At 25.7% G+C, this 25,000-nt stretch overlaps 1 protein-coding gene across 1 annotated transcript in view; it reads right to left on the reverse strand.

Moving 5' to 3' along the window:
* Positions 1 to 25,000, reverse strand: part of LOC101234626 (tyrosine-protein phosphatase non-receptor type 21) — a 76,003-nt gene that overhangs the window by 14,015 nt on the left and 36,988 nt on the right. Inside the window, exons 10-16 of the mRNA XM_065800220.1 lie at positions 24,084 to 24,181; positions 23,778 to 23,819; positions 23,370 to 23,430; positions 23,199 to 23,247; positions 16,446 to 16,557; positions 4,361 to 4,544; positions 190 to 264 (exon numbers count right to left, since the gene is read on the reverse strand). Of these exons, the coding sequence (XP_065656292.1) occupies positions 190 to 264; positions 4,361 to 4,544; positions 16,446 to 16,557; positions 23,199 to 23,247; positions 23,370 to 23,430; positions 23,778 to 23,819; positions 24,084 to 24,181 (621 nt within the window). The remainder of the gene's footprint in view (positions 1 to 189; positions 265 to 4,360; positions 4,545 to 16,445; positions 16,558 to 23,198; positions 23,248 to 23,369; positions 23,431 to 23,777; positions 23,820 to 24,083; positions 24,182 to 25,000) is intronic.

Here is a 25,000-nt window from a genome sequence, read left to right on the forward strand (position 1 = left end):
AGCTAGTTGAAAAAATATATGTTAGGCAGATGGTTTGTTTAGATATTGTGGTTCAAAGTACACAAAAATTGATTTTTCATTAATTTAGTAATTCAAAGTTCTTTTTTGTGCCATTCTTAAAAAAAATAATATTTAAAATAACAAATAATTTTTTTATTGAGAATTCTAATAAATTAAAAAGATACGTACAGTTTTTTCACAAAATATTTGCTGGTATTCTTCTGAAATTTGATTATTTTCTAGTAGTTGCTCTAGATGTTTTAACTAAAAAAAAACACTTTATATACACATTTAGACATTATTGCATAAAAACTATGGCTTTTTAACAAAAAATTTAAAAAAACAAATTTTCATAGATTTTTTTTTTGAGATTTTTCAATAAAATACAATTATTATTTTTAAAATTTTTATATAATTTGCTGCTTTTAAGACTTTTTTTAAGGTTGACATACTTTTGATAAGATTTAATTTTAGTAACATTAAAGACTTGTTTAAAAACTAAGGGTCTTAAAACTAGTCCTAAAAAATTTTTTACAGTTTTTGAAAATTGGTTTTATTATATTATAGATAAAACATTTTTAAAAAAAGACAGGAAATATTTTTCTGTGTATAACATTTTTCAACTATACTATTATTTCCATTTGCAGGTCAGTTTTAGATTTTCTTTAAAAAAAAATTGTTTTAAAGACTGGAAAAATAACAATATATTTAATTAGTTTCCTCAATTAATGTTTTGTTATAAGCTGGCCTTAATTTTATCAAATTAGATGTCATTGAGTAGTCATACGCAGTTTTTTATACAAAAGCAGTAAGTTTAAGACGTTTACTATAGGAATATACACTAATGTCCATCATTATTGGAATGACATCAACTTTTAATGCTTTAATTTAATCAATTTTTAGTTTTCATTTTTGTGTTATTAGATAATTTGATTTAAATATTTTATTAATAATCATGAAGTTACTTCGTGCTTATACAGGTTGAATTAGGGTTTAGCATTTATGTACATAATCATACTGTATTGTTAATCACTCGATAATTACGGTATTATCAAGTCCAATATTTATGTTAATCATTATAAATCAATTGAAATTATCAAGTCTGATGTTTATCTAAAGATTATATAATGTAATCAACATAAACATTTAACTGTATATTTTATTTTAAGAGATTTTTTTATGCTTTAATTTTTCTGAAGTAAATTTTGATAGTTAGTAGCACTTAATAGTTTATTAATTTGTATAAATTGTTGATACTATTACACATAATAAAGGGCTAGAAAATGAGAGTTGACTGTAAAAAAACGATATGCAATATTCACATGATGGCAAGAAAAATGTTCTATGGGTCAAATAGCAAAATAAATTTAAAATTTCTAGCTCAACATTTGGAATATTATAAAAAAGAAGGAAGAACCTGGAAGCGTGGTCAATCGAAAAAGATCGTGACGTTGTTGAATTGCATCAGCACCGAAGACAGAAAAATTACAATTACTAGTAAATAAAATAGATTATTAACAGCTATGGAATTAATATATACTTTGAATTTTATTAGAGGAGCTCCAGTATTTATTACAACAGTGAAGAGAAGATTGATTAAAGCAGAGTTTGTTGGCAGAAAAGCTGCAAGAAAACCTTTCCTTTAGCCCCTCAATTAAAAAAAAGACTGGAGTGGGCAAAACTATACAAAAAATGGACCATCAATGACAAATTATCAATGGAAAGTGTTCTTTGGACCAATAAGTCAAAGTTTCAATTCTGTGATTCCAAAAGAAGATCATTTGTCCAAAGAAATGTAGGTGAACAGATGAAAAAACAATGTGTGTTGCCAACGGAGAAACATGGTTAAGGTAGTGTTATGGTTAAGGGCTGTTTTGGAGGAAATTCTACTGCTGATATTGTAAAAATAAAGGAGAAAATGAAAAAAGAAGTGTATTTGAACATATATATATATATATATATATATATATATATATATATATATATATATATATATATATATATATATATATATATATATATATTTAAGATTTTGTTTAGTTTGGGTTTTAAATTTTTTTTATCATTTTGGAAATTTTTATATTATTTAATTTATATTAATTTTTATATATATATATATATATATATATATATATATATATATATATATATATATATATATATAAATATATATATATATATATGTATATATATATATATATATATATATATATATATATATATATATATATATATATATATATATATATATATATATATATATATATATATATATATATATATTGTTGGGTCTTAAAAGAAGTGAAAGTATATAAAAATTTCCAAATTGATAAAAAAAATTTAAAACCCAAGCAAAACAAATTCTTTAAAAAAAAATTATGAAAAACACATTTTTATAAGGAAGTATAAGAGTTTAATATGTGTTTAATATGAGTTTAATATAATACAAATATGAATATATAACTTAATCATAATATGAATATCTAACTTATGAAAATTGATAACAAATTTTAACATTAAATGTCATTTTCTTTTAATGTTAAAATTCCATTTATATAATGTTATGTACAAACGTCTGTAAGTGTAAATATTAGTAGGTTAAGCTTAGTTTGTGGGTTGAATATGGAAGCTTCCAGTGACCTATATTGCAAGTCCTCTTTTGCTTTTTAAATAAATATAGTTTTAATGAGGGGTTGAAATTTTATCATAGCCTTAAATTTCAAAAAAACACCAAGAGAAATGTCACGCAATCGTCATTTATGTTAGAGATACTTTTGGTATGTGTTTATGTAATCAATTAGGTAAATCTATGCATCTAATAAAGTAAAGAAAGAAATTTTTTTTTTTAAGTAGGAAGATTTTGAATAAGGACTTTTTCTTAGGAAATATATAAACCTGGTGAGAGTTCTACTGAGCCCTGAGTATGAAAAAAAAGTGCGCATATTATTTTTGTTTTGCTCTATAAGTAATTTTTAAATATGAATTTTTCTACAGATTTCTAAAAAATAATGAAGTAAATAAGTATAGAAATGGTTGATTTGAAATGCACTTAGCAAAACCTGTATTTTATGGGTCCGGACAGCTAGTTTTTATATAACTTCACTTCTTTTAAGACCCAACATTACATTATTTATATATATATATATATATATATATATATATATATATATATATATATATATATATATATATATATATATATATATATATATATATATATATATATATATTTCAAAGGTTTTGAACATAACATTAAAAAAAGAATGATTTTCTTTAAATTACTAACTATTGTTTCAAAACATGTTAGTAATCATGACAAATGACAAAATGTAAATAACAAAAATAACTTAAAAAGAATAGTAAATGTTTGCTCATCAATTAAATATTTGGTATGATGTTTTTGAGCTTCCAAACAATAAGCTAAAAGGGTAGGCTTAGAGTCAATAAGTTTAGACAAATATTTATTTAAGTTATAAGTTAAATCCATAACTGCTGAATTTTTTTTGTAGGTTATCTGAAGATGAGGGTCACAGTTTCTGGACTTAATTTTCAAAACAACTTCAACAATTTTCAATAGGATTTTGATCAGGTGACTTCCCAGGTCAAGGGCCGATGACCTCAATCCCATTTTCACATAACTAACTGCTTACATGCTTAGCCCTGTTAAAGGGTGCTTCATTAAGCTAAAATTTATGGGTATTCATGATTTTCATAAATATTTTAAGTATTTTCTTAAAGTATTTCAAAGTAAACGTGTCTATTTATTGTGGTGTTAGGAAACACAAACTATAAGTTACCACTAAGTTGCCAATTTGATTGGCTGTAATGGCACCTCATATCATGATTTTTGGGCAATGTTTTACAGTCAAAGCAAATATTGGGGGTTGTATTGTTTGCAAGAAAAGCGTCTAAGGTTTGTAGAACAACATCCAAATTGTTTGATTAATGATTTTTTGCAAATTATTATTTTTTATTATTTTATCTGAATTTATCTTATTTGCAAATAACGAGCATATTTAATGTATTTGTACTTTAAACTTTTCTAACAACATATATGGTTTATACGCTGTATAAACCATATATTACATGTTTTATAAACCATTTTATGGTATACAATTTTTAAAATATTAGCCACTTCATTAAAATATCGCCTTAAATATCTATAGAGTTAAATACTACCAAACAAAAAAGTTAATAGCATAACATAAAACCTTGTCATTCGTAAAATGTTCTACACCCGACGCTTTATCACAAGACCTGACATATGTATGTGTGTATATATAAAATAAATAAAAAATCTGTTTAATTAATAATAAGTGATTAAAGAAAAAAATCACAAAAAGATTTATAGAAATCTCACTAAAAGATCTCTGTGCTCTGAAGCAATTCTTGACAATCTTGTAATTATAAGTGAAGCAGGACGCCTCTTTTCATTAACCACTGAACTGATCGGGCAATAATTGAACTCAACTTCACGATCAGAGTCAGAGCTATTATAATCACTTGAAGCTGGAGTACTACCATGAGATATAGAAGAGTTACCCCTAGTGATAAAAGTTTAAAGCATTACATACATATTTATATATATATATATATATATATATATATATATATATATATATATATATATATATATATATATATATATATATATATATATATATATATATATATATATATATATATATATATATATATATATATATATATATATATGAACAGGGTGCGGAAAAAGTTCCACCACAAAAGTATAATTTAAAAAAATTATCTGTATGGTGTTTTCTTTCAATATATAGTGTGCTTTTAGTATTCTTTTGTATTCTTCTTATTCTTTTAGTATTTTTTAGTATTATTTTGTTTTAAATTAAAGTGTAATTTGTTTCTCGTCTTGTACAGGAACTTTTGCTGTTTTTGCTGTTTATATTTTTGTATGGGAACTTTTTCTGCAACCTGTATATATATATATATAAATTAGTAAAAACAATTATCTAAACTTTAGTTTCTCCATCAGTAGGTTCATCAGGAAGCTACTGATGGAGAGAAGCTATTAGGCTTCCTGATGAACCTACTGATGGAGAAACAAACTGTTGAAGAAAACTAAAATTTAGATAAGTGTTTTTACTAATTTGTTATTGCTATGTTCTTTAAGAACATTGAGCACTCTATTTGTAGAATACACTGATATAGTTATATATATATATATATATATATATATATATATATATATATATATATATATATATATATGTGTGTGTGTGTATATATATATATATATATATATATATATATATATATATACATATATGTGTGTGTGTATATATATATACGTGTGTATATATATATATATATATATATATATATATATATATATATATATATATATATATATATATATATATATATATATATATATATATATACACACATATATATATATTTATATATATATACATATATATATCAAGTCTTTCCGGGAAGCACATGCAGTCATGCGTCTTGTTCATCCACGTTTAAAGTAATTTTTTTAGACAACTTGACCACGTTTTTTATATAGTAAGCGTTTTAAGAATTCACTGCAAAATAAAGCTATAAGAAACTAGAGAATAAAACAGCAATACTCAAAGAAAAGTACCGAAGAAATAGAAAATCTAAATAAAATAAGCCAAAAAATTAGATTAAAAAAATTAAAAAGAAGAAAAATGTTGTCAAAAAAATAATATACCTAAATATTTTACTATTTTCGTTTTTTCGGAATTTATTATTTTCCACTACCAAAATTGATACAAGTTGAGGAAAAAAGTAGATAAGAATATAACAAAAAAAAAATGTCTTTTTGATATAGAATTTTTTTGAGACTTTTTTTAGTCGGTATATTAAGGAAATACTTTATAATTTGCGCAAGAAACACAGACAATTTTTAAACCTGTTTTTCAAATGTCTATGCTAAACTTTACTGTTTTTATCAATGCACAGGAAAACAAGAAAACTAAAAGCTATTTATTTGTAAAAAAATTTAACAAGTTTTTCAGCTAAAAATATGAAACAATACTCCAAAATCTTGTGGGCTAGCGCATAGTTAATTTACTGAACTTTTTTAAAAAAAGTTTTAGGAGCCTGTTTAAAACTTTTTCACGCTTTTAAATACATTTTTTTAATTAGTAATCTGTTTTAACATTAGAAACTTGGCAATATAAAAGAAACAATCCCAGATATGCATCAAATGATGCGGTAGTGGTGTAGTGGTAGAGTGCTCGTTTCATAAGCGAGAGGTTCCGAGTTCGATTCCCACCACGTTCCTAGTACTGTGCTCAACTTGTCTGCACAGCTTCCTTGTTCGTTAAGGTTCGTGTTTTGAAGTTAAAGAGTTGAGAGAAGATTATGACCACAAGTAACTTCCTTATTTGTAGTGGCGTTCTCAGCCTTGGCGAGGTGAATTACATAAAAAAAAAAAAAAAGTGTGGTAAAAATATTTATTAAAAAATTTATTAAATTCTTTTATTTATTTTATTCTGTCATTACAAAATTTATTAATCAAATAATATTTTTTACAAATAAAAAACAATTTATTTTCTTATATACCTATTATATAAGTATTGAGAAATAACATCAAATATAGCAAAAAAAAATTTAAAAGCGAAGACGTAAAAACGAATAAACGTAATAAACGAATAAACTTAAAAAAAAAATTAACAAAATTTTTTATAGTTCATGAATAAATAGCATATCAAAACTTTTTGTTTTAAAAAAAAAATTTTTAAAGTGAAAAGACGTAAAAACGAATAAACGCAGTAAACGAATAAACTTAAAAAAAAAATTAACAAAATTTTTTATAGTTCATGAATAAATAGCATATCAAAACTTTTTATTGTTACTAAATTGTTACAAATGATGTTTTTTTCAACAACAACTCTAAAAAAAAGAAGTTGTATAAAAATTTTATTAAAAACTTTTTTTTTAATTTACTTTTAATAATTTTTTAATTTGCTAGTTTATTTAACTTGATATTTTGTTCCCTTTTTTTAGAATTGCTTTTTTTTCTTAGTAGATAAGTTTAGCTTTTTGCCGCGAATTATTAAAATGCTTTATAAGTTAAAAGATACAAACTGCCGTGGTCAGTTAGTCTAAAAGAATTACTTTAAACATGGACAAACAAGGCGTGCAACCACACGTCTTTCCCGGGAAGGCTTGTTTTTTAAATATATATATATATATATATATATATATATCAGGTGTGGTCGGGAAGCGGGAGCGATTGCTCTCAAGTACTGACCAAGCAAATAATATTTAGTCGCAAAAAACAAGCCAGATTTTTTAGTCATTTTGAAAACATTTAAGTTTATGTATGTCCGTAACAAAAAATTTGTTTTACGGACATACAGGGACATACATAAACTTGAATATTCTCAAAACATCTTGTTGGAGAAGAATAAGAATATTCGCGACCACTAATAACCCGCCAAATCTACGAACAAACTAATTCTATTAGTTCAAAAAGTACGCTGACTAAGCGAAATAAAGTTCTAGAGTACTCTGTTAAAATGTTTTTAAAAATGTATTAATCGAGATTTGTTGAGATATCTAGCATAAATTGTTTTAAAAATATTTTATCAAACCAACTATTACTTTAATAGTATTGCTCATTCTCAGAGTTGCAAAGCCGTAAATCCTTTAAACTATTGCTATTTGCTTACAAAAATAAATGTTTTAAATATATATTTTTTAAATTGCCAAAATTTTGAAAGTTTATAATATATTATAAATTTTATTAGTATATTCTTATTTTTTATTTAAAAAGTATGTATTTTTTATGTGTAATTTTGTGTATCTGTTTTTTATTCTAATGAAATCTCTTAAAGCAATTTTTACGATTTATTTTGTAAACAAAAAGACTTTCAACAACAATTGCGTTTTTAATGAAATTATTAATCATCTAAGTTAATAAAACTAATTACGAAAAAAATATACAAGAAGTTTCTGGTTACTAAACACAAACATGCATATAAAGTAACTTGCGGATAAACAAGCACCGCGCCTGAGGTCACAACAGAACACAAATATATATATATATATATATATATATATATATATATATATATATATTAGGGCGACAAAAAAAAATCAAAGTGCTCGAAATTGAACTCTCAACCCTTTATTGTGTTCCTTTTAACTAAAAAATATACTGTGCAAAATATTATTAGGATATTTTCATATCTAGAGGTTGCTCAATGAGCTTGATATTATCAGATTTAAGGGTCAACGTTAAGTAAAAATGAATATACTTTTTTATTTTTTTCATTACTACAAAATTTTAATTATTTTATTCAAGTTTAGTGTTATTTATATGACTTTAATCAATGTTTGATTCAGGTTGTTCACTTGTTTTTATTAATGCGTTAACAATTGTAGACTTTCGCATATCTGGAATTTGACGTCAATGTTCTTCCACAATTTGTAAAATATATTGCAATTGAGTTTCATCTTTTGTCAAGATTTTTGTGTAATCTGAAACCAGTTTCACTGCTCGTTCAGCTGTGTCATTCACAACTTTCATAGAATTAACAATTTTATGTGCATCCTGGTATTCCGTTATTGTACTCCACTTGTCTGGGTAATGTTCCTTTATAAATGCCCAATTTATTCCAAGCAATTCAAATAGATATTTTGATTTATTTGTTACAAAGTCATCTAAGTTCATGCTTACAATTTTATCTATTAATCCTTTACCTTCAACCCTTTTTATCTGGGTTTTATTGGCTGGCTTTTCAAGCGCAATCAACATTTTTTCTTTAGTTTGGTTATCAACATCATTACTGAAAAAAGAGAGACAACTTAACCTCTGGACCAGAAAATGTTCCAAAACAAGTTTTGTAAACATGGGATAAAATCACTTCATGAATATGGTGTCAACAGGCTGTGTATAATAAAGACTTTCCAATCAATTTTTCCAGCAAGGTACAAGCACCTGAATGTATACCTGTGTTGCTTGAAGTAGTATCAAAACAGAGCGCCACAATTCTGTCATATGAAATGTTCCAATCTTTTAAAGCTTGTTCTGTTGCATAACTCATTTGTTCACCAGTGCCTCTATCCAGTTTTGGGACTGACAACAGTTTTTCTACATCATATCCTGTCACTAATATGGGCAGTCGACCCACTTCATTTCTGCTTGTCAAATCGGATAACAATTTTCCATCTCAATGTACAGTTAATGGAATCTGTGGTTTGAACTCTAAAATAATTCTTTTTGCAACTTCTATACGATTTTCGTGCACATCGAAGAGATTCATATGATGTAGATAAATGTTCAATATTGGCACCTAACCCTTGACAAACTGAAGACAAAACCAAGGAACCAGAACGATTGGGAATTTTCAAACGATCAAGAGCTGAACAAAATGCTGGAGTAATCACTTTCTTTTTTTCTGTTTTTTCACTCTTTTTCAGTTTTTTTGCTGATGATGGAATAAAGTCATCTACTTCATTATCTGTACCCTGAGAGGAGTCTGATTCTGTCAAAACTAGGTCTGTGACTGTTGAACACATTCCTTCTTTTTTTCTTTTTAACTCTTTTGTTTCTCTTTCTTCATTTGCTTTTTTTCTGTTTAAAATACGCTGTTCTTGTTTGAATAATTCACAATCAACTGAACTCATATAGCCTTTTCTTCCTTCTTTTTGTAGTGTAAGAAAGGTCTTGTCTTCTTCTATTGTCATTAATTTAAAAGCATCTTCATGAGCAATATCAAATAGTTCTTCAATTTCTTGAGAAAAAATTGCCACATTTCTTTGCTGAGTTTCTGTTTTTCTGCCTTTATTCTTTTTCAGCTTTCTGTATTTCTCAACAAGTTTTTCAACATGTGTTATAACATGATAACGTTGTTTTGTTGGAATTCTAGCTCTTTGCCAAAAGTCTAGAACCTGATCTGTCACAAGGCCTGCACTTTCTTTTACATTGTTGTTATTTTTGAAGAAAAAATAAGATTTTAAAACTTGTCTTTTAGATAGCAACTTGTGCCCTGTGATCACAGATGTAGCTTGACCAATACACCATAGTTCATTTTAACTTCTTGTCTTCATTTACAATAAATCAATTTTGAAAATATCTCTCTAATAATGTGTTTTAAAAATGTATTTTGTATTTACAGGATAATGCAATAGTTTTAGCAGTAGTGCAATACTGATGCAGTAACTTAACTGCATCAGTATAACATGATGAAATATTACAATGGGTGTTTTAAATGCCAGCCAACTTATTTTATTTTTACTTTTTAATTTTCTAAAAAAAACAATGTGTATTATGCATGACTCATTAGATTAACAAATAATAAAATATTGATAGCATTGTCAACTTAATTAGTAAAATAGAAAAGATAAATGATAAAATATGAAAAATGTGGGTTCGAGCAGCTTTGTAAAAATAAAATATTGGATTGAGCAACCCCTAAACCTTAACAAATTGTGTCCAAAATTTCCCAGTATTATTTTTTCATTAAATGGAACCAAATAAAAGTTTGAAAGCATGAAAAAAAAAAAAAAAATTTTTTATAATAAATTTATTTCTCACCCTAATATATATATATATAAATATATATATATAAATATATATATATATATATAAATATATATATATATAAATATATATATATATAAATATATATATATATATAAATATATATATATATAAATATATATATAAAAATATATATATATATATATATATATATATATATATATATATATATATATATATATATATATATATATATAAAGTTATTAGATTATTAGATATAAAGAAAAGTTTTTAAGTTCTTAGATATTGGTTTTCTTATTTTCACTTTAGTTTATTTTTATTTTAGTTTAAATGTGTGTATATATATATATATATATATATATATATATATATATATATATATATATATATATATATATAAAAGTTATAAGATATAAAGTAAAGTTTTTAAGTTCTTAAATATTGGTTTACTAACTCTAACTATTGTCGCTTCAGTTGCCATACTTACAAACTCGTTATACTTAAAGTTACTTTATTCTGCTTTAAATACTAATTAAAATTAAAAAGCCCACTCACTAAACATCATCAGCGGTATTGTAAAGCAGTTCCGCTTCCTCTTCACAAAATATTTTTAGTGGATTTCTATCTAGTTAATTTAATTTCTATAGTAACTCAATGATTTAATTATTTCATTTAAAGACCACAGGGGAAAAAGAGCATTCACATTTTTCAATTATTTGAGTTATGTCTCCTATTATATAAACATAAGCCTGAAGGTTAGCAAAATATTAAAATTTAACTCAAAAATTTAACTCATTGGCCTATGCTACACCTAATGTCCCAAGAAATACAGTAAGAACAAACATAGCGACTTTCAAAGCAAAAATTTCATTTATCTCAAAAGTGGAAATGTGTGAGATCAGCGCTTGTTTTAAAGTGTTAGGTTGCCGGCAATTTACGTACGAATTACGTACGCCTAGAGCGATTTACATGAAGCAACTTTGATATTTTTTTAACTTTTAAATTGCTCTATTAAGCGGTAAGATAAAAGAAGTAATTAATTTTACAAAAAAATACTTTGACGATTATGTAAAAAAGTTTGAATGACAATTATGTTGGATATGCGCTATTTACTAATGAAAAAACTTAAGCTTTATTAAGCTTTTTTTAATCAAAATATATAGTATACTATATATTTTGATAAATAATGACAAATTTTATAAAAAATCATTAATAAGATTGTTTATCGCTATTAGTAACAAAAAACAAGTTTATTCAATTTTTGCTTTGTATACAAAGTTACTAAATGAAACTTACAAGAAAACAATAAAAGAAATATTTTTAATTAAATGTTGCAATAAATTTTTTTATGTATCATTTTTTTATTTAGCAAGCTTAAGTATATTTATTTATACAAGTTTTTATAGCAATAAAAAGAAATTCCTTAAAGCTCTATTGAACAGTAAAAACAAGTGAATAACAAAAAACAAAAAAGTTATATTTTATATTACCGCTGTTTATGTTATTTTTATTTTTATTTTGTTTTATGGTAATGATCGATTGTTTTGCTTGAAAAGCGCAAATATTGAACGCAAACACGCTTGAAGCAAACCAATACAAAATATATAATAAAAATAAGGTCTTGCAATGTCATACTTTGTATAAAATATTTATTTATTCAAAATGTATTTATTTTTATAGCAGTTTTACATAATTAACAGTTTATGCGCTACTCAAAAAGTGAACAGAAAAATCCTTAAAGCTTAAAAATAAAATTGATTAAAAAGTTATCTAAATTATTCTTTTAATTTTTAATTTGTTAAAGGTATGTTTAATATTCAGACTTTCCAATAAAGTTAGCACACAAACTGATCTTTACCCGTTTTATTTTTTAGTAGAAGATATATTTACTACTAAAGTTTTGTATTACCTCAAATATTATTAAATTTTTGGAAAATGCATTTTTTTATTTTTTTTATTTTTGGAAAGAAAGGATGCAGAATGAACTGTTATTCGCAACATTTAATTGACACTCTGTTGATGATGACAATGTCTTCTACGAATGAGGCAATAAAATTGTTACAAAAACTTAAATTTAGATAAATCAAGAATAGAGTATAATTTCCACTTAACACTTTTAACACGTCAATAAGGAAATTTCCTAATAAACACTAAGGCACACATTGCAGACTCCATGAAATTTATAACAAGGCACATTTTAATGACAGTTGTTTTCTTCACTAATGACTATTTATATTTCTATATAAATGAAGACAAACTATGATATATAAAAAGTTTACTTTTCCTATTCTTTACCAAACTTTTAAAATTAAAATATGGATAGTACTTTGAAAAGTAAGAGAGTTACTTTGAAGACTTTTAATAGATCGGAGTTTGTCAAGGATTTTCAAATTGAAACCATTACAGAAAAAGAAACTACTAATGGTTTCAATTTGAAAATCCTTGACAAACTCCGATCTATTAAAAGTCTTTAAAGTAACTCTCTTACTTTTCAAAGTACTATCCATATTTTAATTTTTGTAGTTAAAATGTAAATTGTGTGCTCTTCATTGAAGTACTATTTTATTAAGAACTTTTTGGAATTTTTTTTAAATTAATTATGCTTAATCCAAAATTTTTTAAATAAACTTTTTTAGGGGTCACTACTTATGATCTACTTAGATATTCGAACAGCCAAAATATTTTTCTTAAAAACACAGAGGTTTTAAAAAAGTAGCCTAGGTGCTCATATTACCCAGACCATTTGGTAATATGAGCACTTTAAATTAAGTTTAAAAAATAATGTTCATTAAGTATAAAAAATAACAACATAACCATTTGAGCTAATTTGTGGAATATAATGAATCGTTATTAACAAAATTTATTATATAAATCATTAAAAAATCAAATTTTAAGCCATTTTTATTGAAACAAAACTACTTTGTTTTATGTAACAACAACAACAACAACAAAAACAATAAGATAGTCTGTTATTTTTTCAATTTTATTAACTCGAACCTTGAAAACGATAAAATTACAAATTTTTTGAATTTAATTTAAAGATATTTTGTATTGTTAAAATATTAAAAATTTTTGCTATGTTTTGCTTTTATTCAAAAAGCAATCAAAACCACTGCAATTTAAAGTCCTAAAACTTTAAAATAGGTAATTTTAATTAAAAACACAGGGTAATTTGAGCACGTTCGTATTACACAAAAAAAATTTTTTTTAAATAAAGTCAAAACTAAATGTTTAATATAAAACTAAATGTTTAATAACGAATGATGATATTTTGCGTAATGCGTAATGATAATATTTTAACGCAAATATTTTACGCAAATTATACTGATTCTTGATATAACCATATTGTTGTCACAGTTTCATATAAAGTTGATTCAAAAATTATAAAGCAACTTTAGCTTCACTGCTTACATCTTAGAAGTTTTTGGGTATGCTCATTATAATTAAGGTGCTCATGTTACCCTAATCTACCCTATTTGTTTTATTTTTCTACCTGTATATGCTTACAAGTTCTATTTTTTTAATGGATGTGTTTAACATTTTTATTTAATGTGAAGTGTGCAAAATTAATTGGCGCAAGCTTAATTAAACGAAATGAGAACAGTCATACTGAAAGAGAAATGATTAAATGTTGTGCTGACTCCGTACGTGAAAAATGTGTTGAAAATCTTAAACGGTGCAACTTTTTTTTTATTCTTAGTGACAGTAGTCAAGCAAGAAAAACAGGCAAAGAAAAAGAACTGGTTTTATTTCGAACGGAAAGAAATAGTATACCGATCTACATGGTCACAGAGTTGCTGGACATGTAGAAGGTTCATTTGCTGAGGCTGGCGATAAACGAAGGCACGTTAAAAATCGTATGTATGTCAACGTAGTATTAGAAATGAATAGTTTGGTTTATGATGAATCAGTTATAGAAGTTCGTCAAATTAAAAAAACGATTTTTTCAAAACTGTCTTTGTTATTGTCAAGTAGATTTCAAGACTACTTCAGAGAATTTATACTTTTTAGAAGTATGAAATTTATTGATCCAATACATTGGATATATGAAGACCCAGAATCGGGAGTGCCGGAAATCAACCTTCTTAGCAATTTTTTTAATTCATTAAGAGAATGGAAAAAAGTAAAGTGGCTAGTTAAAACTGAATTTGACTGTCACCCGGTGCGCAGTTTGTGGAAAGTTATTTTTCAAAAATATTATATTCAATTTAAAAATGTATGTTGCCTTGTTTCATTAATTAGGAGTATATCTGGATCGAATTGACAAATTGAAAGGACATGTAGCACTGTCACAAATATTTTATCAGATAAAAGACTCTCTTTGAGTCACGAAGCACTTGCTGATTGTGTTGTAATTCCTGGAAACCATAGTCTTTGGTCGGTTGAAGATTATAACGAAATTGAGAGTTCTCTCGCAAAATATATGCAAAAGCATAGAAATGTCTAACTACTACATCTGATCAAGAAGTTCAGAAAAGTTTAGTAGACTTTGATCAAATAATTGAAACAAGCGATACAGATGACACAGATAGTGATATTGATAGTGAAGATGATATTTTAACAGACACTCTTCGTGAAATAATTAACTGATAGAAAATATATATTGTATAATATTGTATATAAATATAAACTTTTTCTTGAAAAAATAAAGAGCTCATATTTATCGCAATATTTTTTGCCATTCTGTCCTATACTATTTTTTTTTCTTTTACTAAAAATTGTAGACAAATTCCAAGACTGCATCAAAAATTTGCAGAATACATACGTTTTGAACGTACAAAACTTGCTGTTAACAAATACAAATCACTGGTAAAGTAAATAAATAAAATGTTAATTTTTTAATTTTTTACTCCCTAACTTTTTAAAAATGAAAAATTGTTTTTTAGTAGCAAAGCAGAAATTAAAAACTAAGATATAATAATAAAAAAAAGTCATATTTTAAATAATAAATTAATTTTTTAATGCATATATTAATGTTGAGAAAAAGGTTTGTTAAACATTTAAAAAAATTTAATATTTCATTTAATTATTTAATAATTCAAAAAATTTAAAGAAAATAAACATTCCAATACAACATTTCTTTATTGTTTTTTGTTAACTGAGTTATTCTTTTTATGGTCGCATTTTAGGAAAATTTATTATATTGCGGATGTCTTAAAAAAAATAAAAAGATAAAAAGAATTTTATGACGTCAAACTCACATTAAGCTAATGCATTAAGCATTCATTATTTAAAACAAGGCCTGTGACATGTGCCTTTTTTTCCCTGTAGTCTTCATTTGTTTATCTTACTAAGAAGAATTGTTTCAAATGTGTTAAACTTTTCAAACTAAAAGCAAAGCATAAAATGATTTAATTTGTTTATCTTACTAAGAAGAATTGTTTCAAATGTGTTAAACTTTTCAAACTAAAAGCATAAAATAGTTATTAAAAAAACTTTTTTATTTATAAAATAAAAAGCGTTAGTTTTATTAAAATCTTGTTGGACTTTTCGGGGACGGGGGCTATTTTTATTTTGGAAGCCTATTTTATGTGCCACAGCATAAAAATGACTAAAAAAAGGTCTTCTTGACTATTTTGGGGCCCCTAACATTACGGGGCCTGGGGTTATAGCCCCCTCTAACCCCAACCCTCCTTAATTTAAACTTTTTTTTGTTCTGTTTTATGAAATGTTCTCAAAACGACTGAAAAATCTGGCCAGTTTTTTGCAACTAAATATTATTTTCGCTGTCAGTACTTGAGAGTGATCGATCCCACTTCCCGACCAAGCCTGATATATATATATATATATATATATATATATATATATATATATATATATATATATATATATATATATATATATATATTAATGTATATATATTAACAACAAAAACAAACAGCATTAACAAACAACATTAACAATATTTTTTTATCACCTTTCTCTTGTAGGACTTAGTAAATCTTCATAGCGATGAAGAAACTCTGCTTCATCAAGAGTGTTACTTAGTAACAAACTAATATTGGAGGAATTATCGCTGTTAATGTGAACTAGAAGTTGTAAAAAAATAACATTTTTTGTGACAAAAGTAAAAAAATATAAGCTTTAAAGTTTAATTTTTAACTTTTTTTTTTTTATTAAAACTTTTTTTAATTTGTTTTAAACTCTTTATTAAAGTTGTTCATGAAACCAATAAACTATAAGGTTTTCTGTCATTAAAGTTTTTGTAAGGAAAAAGATATATTTCGATTAAAGTTTTTAAAGACTTGCAATATTCAATATATAGATTATATCTTTTGAGTAAAAGTATTAGACAAACTATATCTTTTTTTTTCAAATTTAAAAGCAGTTCATTTGCACATTCCAAACTATATAATACTAAAATTCAAACCATTTGTAGATTTTTGAGAAAATGTAGTAAGAAGTTTTATAAGTATTAATAATCTTGCAGTAAAATAACATTTCTCCATTATTTAGTTGTTTATTATTTGTAATCGCAACAACAAAATTAGTAATAGCAATATTTATTAGTTTCTGTTTTGCCAATAGTTGTTGTCTTCCAATAAAGCTTTAAAAGACTTATTATAATAAACAGTGACAATAATAATAAAATAACAGTTCTAACATGTTAGGGCTAGTTAGAAATATTTAAACTAGTTCTAAATAAAGAAAAAAAATAGATGCCAATTTAGATGAAAAGAAATTAGCAAAAATTTCTAAATAGAAAAAAGCAATATGCATGTTTAGATAGAAAGATAAAGCAAAATATTATAATGAGTATGGATGTAAAGTTTTCAAGTTTACTTGCGTTTACAAAATTATAGCTTTGGCTGTACCACCCATTATTGATGAAAGCTATGCAAACATAAAAATGTTTTTATATTTAATTACTTTCTGATGTTTCAAAGGTTTCTTCTTCTGATGATGATAATTGGAGAACAGTCAGCAACTTTAAAGCTTTTCTTATTTTGTAAAACAGAATCAACCAATGCACTATGGGATAAAATAATAAAAATTGATCACAAAAATCAAAAATCACAATTTTTTAATTTTCAATTTAGATATGATTTTTTATTAACTAGGGATTATAGAAATTTGTAGCTAAACGAACTTTTAAAATATCTCTCACAGTATTGATATTGTAGGTTATCGAAATTAATATTTATTAATTTAAAAAAAAAAAATGATAATTTCTGGATATTTCTTGCAAAAAATTTGTGCAAACAAGTAGAAGCTTTTCCCACAATACATATTTAATAGTTACAAATGTGATTCTTAGCAATTGATTGCAACTGATCAGATCTATATTTCTCCAGGTATAAAACATTTTTAAAAATATTTAGAGATACCGGGCTATTACCATTTTTTTGGTTTTACAAAACCTGCATTCTTTATAGTATCAAAAAGTATCAATTATTTTGGTACCAAATGAAAGGTGAATACTCCGGGTTTCAAAAAGGTTAAGGTTATATACCCCTCAAAATCCCCATTTGAGAGTTATAGAATTTTAAACAGAATGATGAAACTTCACAAAATTGTCTAATACATACATGTGATCTTTATAATTTGCATTAAATATTATTTCCAAAAGCTTACATGCACAAAATATTTATTTAAGTATAACTTGTGTTTAAGTAAAATTAAGTTATTATGCTTATAGGGTAGAATTCTTGGTAACGTTTGTGTATGTAGTCACGCACATAGTAAAGGCCAATTAGTATGAGTAAGCAGTAAATTATCTTGCAACATTTATTATCACTTAAATTCATCTAAACCCATTTTGTTAAAGGATCATATAATTAATTTTATTGCGCATTTCATAAAAGTCATTAATGATGACCAAAAATAGTGAAAATACAGCAGCAATCAGTTTGTTGAAATTTGAGTTTGGAAAATTGTTATCTAAAGAAAATTTTGAAATAAGTTTTTCAAAATGCATTACAAAGATTGAATCATTTTACAATAAAAAAATAACTGAAAGTGGATTTACTGCATTAAAAGAAGATTTGAATAATCTTAAAAGTAATTTCTCACGACATTGGAGATTAAGGAATTATGATTCTACAAATCTAATGCGCCATTATCCCACTTACTTTGAACAATTTGTGATCTCTTCTGAGTATTTTCTTCAACCATGCCAAACATAAACATTAAGAAAAAGAAAACGACCATCAAAATCATTAAAAGAATTGTGAGAAGGGAGGCAAAATCAGGCGGAAACTCAAATAGCGGAAGATTCTGAAGACTGCATTTATGTATTACTAAAAGCTGTTCAAACAGCATCACATAGAAAAGGATGTAAATTCCTGAAACAATTGATTAAGATAGTCACAATAATATTGATAATGCAGAGGAGCTTCTTAGTAAAATCAGTACACAGAAACCAATTAAGATGACGCCAGATGAGGCATTAAATCTTCTTATTGATAATTCATTATCAAAAAATACATACCAAAATTTACAAGTTAAAATGAAAAATAGAAATGCCAACATCCTTCCAACATATTTTGAAGTCTCTCAAAAGCAAAGAAGAAATATCGCCTAGATGAAATCCAACCATCTGATGTCAAAGCGTCAACTTCAATAAAATCACTATCTTGTCACACAATTTCGAGGATTGTACTATTAGAAGAAGATCAAATTGTGAATTATATAAAGAAGGTAAATTAAAGTGTTATTGATGCTGAAACGATCGTCGCATATGGTGCTGATGGAACAACTGGTTAAATTGAATATCACCAGGCGTCATCATCTGGTTCAGTAATAGATGACCACTCATTATTTACAGTTACTATGACACCATTACAGCTAAGAAGTAAGTTAGATGGAGAAATTTTATGGAAAAATCATACTCCTCAACCTTTTCGATTTGTGCGCCCCCTGTCTCTGGAATTTACTAAAGAAACAATGGAACATGGTAAGGTAACCTTCCAACAAATTGAAGAGGACGTCAAAAACTTGGCTTCATATCAAACAAATACTGGAGAAGAGCTGCAAGTTAATATATCATCGTTGTTCTTTCCGACTTTAATTTATAGGAAATTTTAAATTTTTTACTTGACAATAAATCTTCCCAAAGCTGTAATCAATCATTTGTAAATCAACACCAAAGCATTTTAACAACTTGCTAAACTTTGATAATGATCAATTTAAGCCAAAAGGTGATTTGTCCCTTATTTATGGTTGCCAGCCTTTGCATGCTACTATTAACACTCTCAATTGCTTGCTTAATTTATCATACAGAAAAAAGGTAGAATTATGGCAAGTTAAAGGTGATGAAAACATAAAAGCTTTAGCTGAAGAGAAGGACAGAGTTTGACATAAAGTAGAGGACTTCTTTAAGATTAAAATTGATAGACCATGTCAAGACGGACAGGGAAATGCAACAACTGGTAATCAGAGACTTTTCAGTAAACCTCATGATCTTGCTAAAATTTTAGAACTAGATGATGAACTTGTATCAAATTTAAGCACCATTCTTGCTGCCCTTAATTGTCGGGAACACTTGGACTTTGAAAAATTTGGGTCCTTCTGCCATGATACATATTCCTTATTTATTAGTAAGTATAAATGGTTCAACATGCCTGCCTCTCTTCATAAAATTCTTTGATAACACCATTATCACCTGGATTTTTTGGTGAAGAGGGAGCCGAATCTTGTAATAAGTACTATAGGCAGAATTGAAGATATCATTCTCGAAAGTGTTTTCGTAAAAGTAATTTGCTCAATGTATTTAATCGAGCATTAGATTCATCGGACCCTATAGTGTCTTCAGCAAAACTGGATGTGAGAATGAAAAGCATTAAACATCAGGAATCAGAAGCTGTCAAAATTTCCTATTATTTAAAAATTATGAACAAGAAGCTGATTGGGACACTACAACTGAGGAATCAAATTTCATGGATTTAAATGAAGGTTCTCTTATTGACTATTTTGAAGACATGGACTTAGATATTTAGCAGTAAATTTTGCATTTTTATTAATTATTAAATAACTGCAATATCTACCTACTTATAATATCTTATAACATAATTCTTAATGCTATAATACAAAACCCAAACTATTTTTCATTTACTTTTTATTGAGAACATATCAAAAAATTGAAAATTGGATGGAGTTATGCAGAAAGGAACCAAACCACAAAATCCTTTGTCAGGACAAGTCCAATCTACAAATCTCAAATTTTGCAAATATTCTGATGAAAACCAATATGAAGTTTATGTAATGACATTTACAGGCATAAACAAACAAAATAATTATTACAAATACTTTTGTGCAAAATTTGTATACTTTTGTCCCATAGTGCAATGTGATGAGAGCTTATTCATATTCTCTAACTTCTCTGAGTGAGTGGTATAATAAATGGATGGCTACTGGGAGAAATAAAAGCTAAAAAATTCAGTAATGTAATTACTAAATTTTAAACTATAAATCCTCCTTTATTAAAGAAAAGGAAACGAAACGAAGAAGATCTTATCAATATACCTGATTTATGTATTTTGCTAGGGATAGTAGACAATCTTCTTTAATTAGGTGAAAGAAATTTGCTTCAAACCACTAATCAAGAATTTCACTATGTAAATAGTTATGTCTACAATTAACCTTACTAAAATGTATTGTCAAGGTAAACATAAACTAGATGGAAATGCATCTGAAAAATTTAAAATTATGTAAAAGCTTTCTTTCATGTAAATTATTTGTTTGCAGCTCATTGCATTGTATTAATTTAGTGTATGATGTATATTAGGGTGGGTTAAAAACGTTCAACTCCAACCTTGTCCCTAATATTACCGCGCTCAACTTGTTTCTCTACACACCAACCTTGTTTGTCAAAGTTCATTTTTCGGAGTTAAAGAGTTAAGAGATAATTGTAACCACAATGAAGAGAAAGAAAAAAAATCTATAAGTAATACTTAAAAAATAACAAAGACTGGTAGAGCTAACTAAAAAATATTAAATTAAATTTTAAAAACTTTTCTGATTTTATTAAAGAGAATTTATTTAGAGGTATAGGGAAGCAATTTTTAAAAATTGTTGTTTGTCAGCCCACTCTAATGTAAATGTTACTTTTTCCAAACAAATGGTTTGCATAAAATGTGATTTATTAAACACTCCACTTTTATAAAATTACATAGATTTTAACAATACACAAAAACCCTATCAATTGTTAAGCAAGCATCTGCACAGGTTGCCTCTCTTTATTGGATTTGCAATTTCCTTATTCCATATTCCAAATCTATTAATTTCTAATTTTTTCTTGTATGAAATTCAATGTTCAAAAATGTACAGTATCGGACAAAACATGGTGGACAAACTCAAATTTAGAACAAAAGTTGATCAAAAACTAAAAAAAAACTAGTAAAACAATTGAACATATTATTTTTTATGTAGTTAATTATGTAGTTCTTAACAAAATTTAAAACTTTTGAATCATACTAAAAATCGCTAAAAAAGTTTTATAACACATTTTCCCTAACAAACTCTATTTTTCTTTGGACAAAACAACGTGGACATTCAAAAAAGCAACTAAAAATTCAAATAATTTCAAAAATTAACTTATTATTTTTCAAAAAACTTAACTTAATATTTGGTAGGACCTCCTTTACTTTTAATCACTGCTTTCATTCATTGAGGCATAGACTCAATTAATGAGTCAACAATTCTCATATCAATCTCTCACCAGGCTTTCTCGATTTGTTCAAATAATTCCTCACTGGTTTTCACATTTGCACGCTCAATCTTATTGTCAATTATTTATTAAAAATTAATATGTACAATTGTTTTACTAGTTCTTTTTAGTTTTTGATCAACTTTTGTTTTAAATTTGAGTTTGTCTACCATGTTTTGCCCAATACTGTAAATGTAGAGTTGTTACCCAAAATGCAGTAAGTAATGTATAGAATTTTTTTATTTAATTCATAACTATTTTTCTAATATAGGATGAAAATTTAAAACAAAACAATTAGTTAGAAAATCAGCAAATCGATAAATAAAAAGCCTATGCCAGAGCTGATTCTGCAAAAATTGGATAAACCCAACATCGATCAGTACATCATTATTAATTACTATCCTTAGAATTATTAGTCATTCAAAGAGTAAGATCAATTAAGTTTACTTTGCACCAAAAGAGCAATCAAAACAGATCTTAGATAAATAAATGATTGCTAAGTAGAAAATTTCAAGCCATTTTTAATGAATTTAAAATAAAAGTTGAACGTTTGAAAAGTCTAACTTTTGTACAAAGTTCGCCACTTTTACAGTATTATAATTTATTTCCAAAAAACTTATTTAGAGAAAAACTAAATTATATTTTATTGGAGAGTATAAAAATGTACAAAAAAAATGTACAAAAAAATTAAAAATATATTATTTAGTTACACATTTAATATTTAATAATAATTAACAACATTTAATATTACACATTCTAAACAAGTCAACATGCTTTAATGATAGGGTTCATGTTACATTTGTTCTATTTTTTTAGCATTATTATTTATTAAAATAATTATTATTTATTAAAATAATTATTATTTATTAAAATAATCATAACAAGTAAAATTACAATAAAACAGTTATTAATAAAATGTAAAATTAATTAAAAAATATTATTAACAGTTTTTTACAAAAACATACAAAAAATAAATTAAATTTTTGTGACAAAACAAAATTAAAAAAAACAAAAAATATTTACCTGAACCAGAGGCTGAGCTTGATGGGCTTTTATTAGGACTTGATGACTTCTAAAAACAGACAGACTCTTAAAACCTGTGAACCTGCTGAAAAACTGATAAAACTTGTAAGTAAGCAGAAAAACGGAGTCTGCAAAATAATTTAAAAAACTTGTTTCAATAATATTTCATACCACAGATAGGTTCTTTTTTGTTAAAGTAACTCGCCTTTTAAATTCAGGAGATTCTTGAACACTTATTCAAAAAAAAAAAAATTTTATTTTATTTTTTCTTTATTTGAACAATCAGAACAATTAATCTTAACTTTTTCATTATATACATTTTTAAATATAAAGATACGATTTTTAAAGTGTCCATTGTATATAAAGAAAACTTTAGAGTATTAAAAACTTGGTGACTTTAAAAAAAAAAAGATTAATTGAAAAAATACTGTCATATTTGAAGTTAAATACTTCATTAAAATGCATACTAATTAATCTTTATATTTTTCACTGAAAAATATAAAGACGATTATTACATAGAAATGGTTGTAGCATAACATATTATAATGAACATATTATAATGAACAAAGAATAACTAACTTGATCAACATTGCGGCATCCGTTGAAATTTCTTTTTGAGTTCTAAAAAAGTAATAATTTGATAAAAAAAAATTTTTACATAAAATAGTAAAACTGTTTATTATTTGTCTGTATAATTTATAAATGTTTTTTTATTAATCATTTTTATTATGATGATGAGAATCTGCAAACATTTACATTAATTAGTTCAAAACAAGGGGGTGCTAATACCAAAGTGAATTTTTGTTAGATTGATAATGATGATGATACGTACTTTAAATTGGACATTAAAAAAAAAAAACTGTTTAAAATATAACAGATAAATACCGGAAAGCTGTCCTGGCCAAAAAGTTACCAGATATACGAAAAAATTTATGCTGACTGATGCATACTTTCCAAAAGTATTTAGCATTTTCATTATCACCCTAAAAAGATTTACAAAAAACTATTTCACATATCGTTGTTTTTGTAATACCAGGGGACTCAATTCTAGATTCTTTTCCACAAGATTAAATATAAACTATTTAACATATTATATTTCAATATAAACTATTTAACATAAATTATACTATTTATAAAATTATTATATTACAATCTTTTGTTTGCAATAGTATTAATAAGTAAAGATACTGACACAATTGTAATTAATGCTTAGTAACTGATTTGCTAATAATGTCAATTAAAATTAGTAAATTAGCGGTAGTGGTGTAGTGGCATAGTGGTAGAGCGCTCGCTTCATAAGCAAGAGGTTCCAAGTTCAATCCGCACAACGCCCCTGGTAGTACCGCTCTTAACTTGTTTCTCTGCGCAGAGGCTTTGTTTGTCAAGGTTCGTGTTTCAGAGTTATAGAGTTGAGAGAGGGTTATAACCACAATTAAGTAGCCTCCTTGTCTGTAGTGGCCTCTGGGCCTTGGGGAGGTGAATTAACAAAAAAAAAAAAAAAGAATTAGAAATTGGATAATTTAAAACTTATAATTTCATTCATAACTATGGTAAATTTCTAATTTGCATTTTTAAAAAGAAGTTTGATTTTGATGGTGAGTACAAGTGGAGATGGTACAACTTTAGATGGTGAGTACAAGTTTTGATGGTGAGTACAAGTGGAGAGGTACAACTTTAGATGGTGAGTACAAGTGGAGAATCTCATTATTCAAAAAATGAACATGGCATCTGGTTAATTGCTGGTACATTAGGCAAAATAACTGGATATAAATTGTATTTTAAAAATGTAAAATCCATCGAAT

Source organism: Hydra vulgaris, chromosome 06 (genome assembly GCF_038396675.1).
Source record: "Hydra vulgaris chromosome 06, alternate assembly HydraT2T_AEP".
NCBI lineage: Eukaryota > Metazoa > Cnidaria > Hydrozoa > Anthoathecata > Hydridae > Hydra > Hydra vulgaris.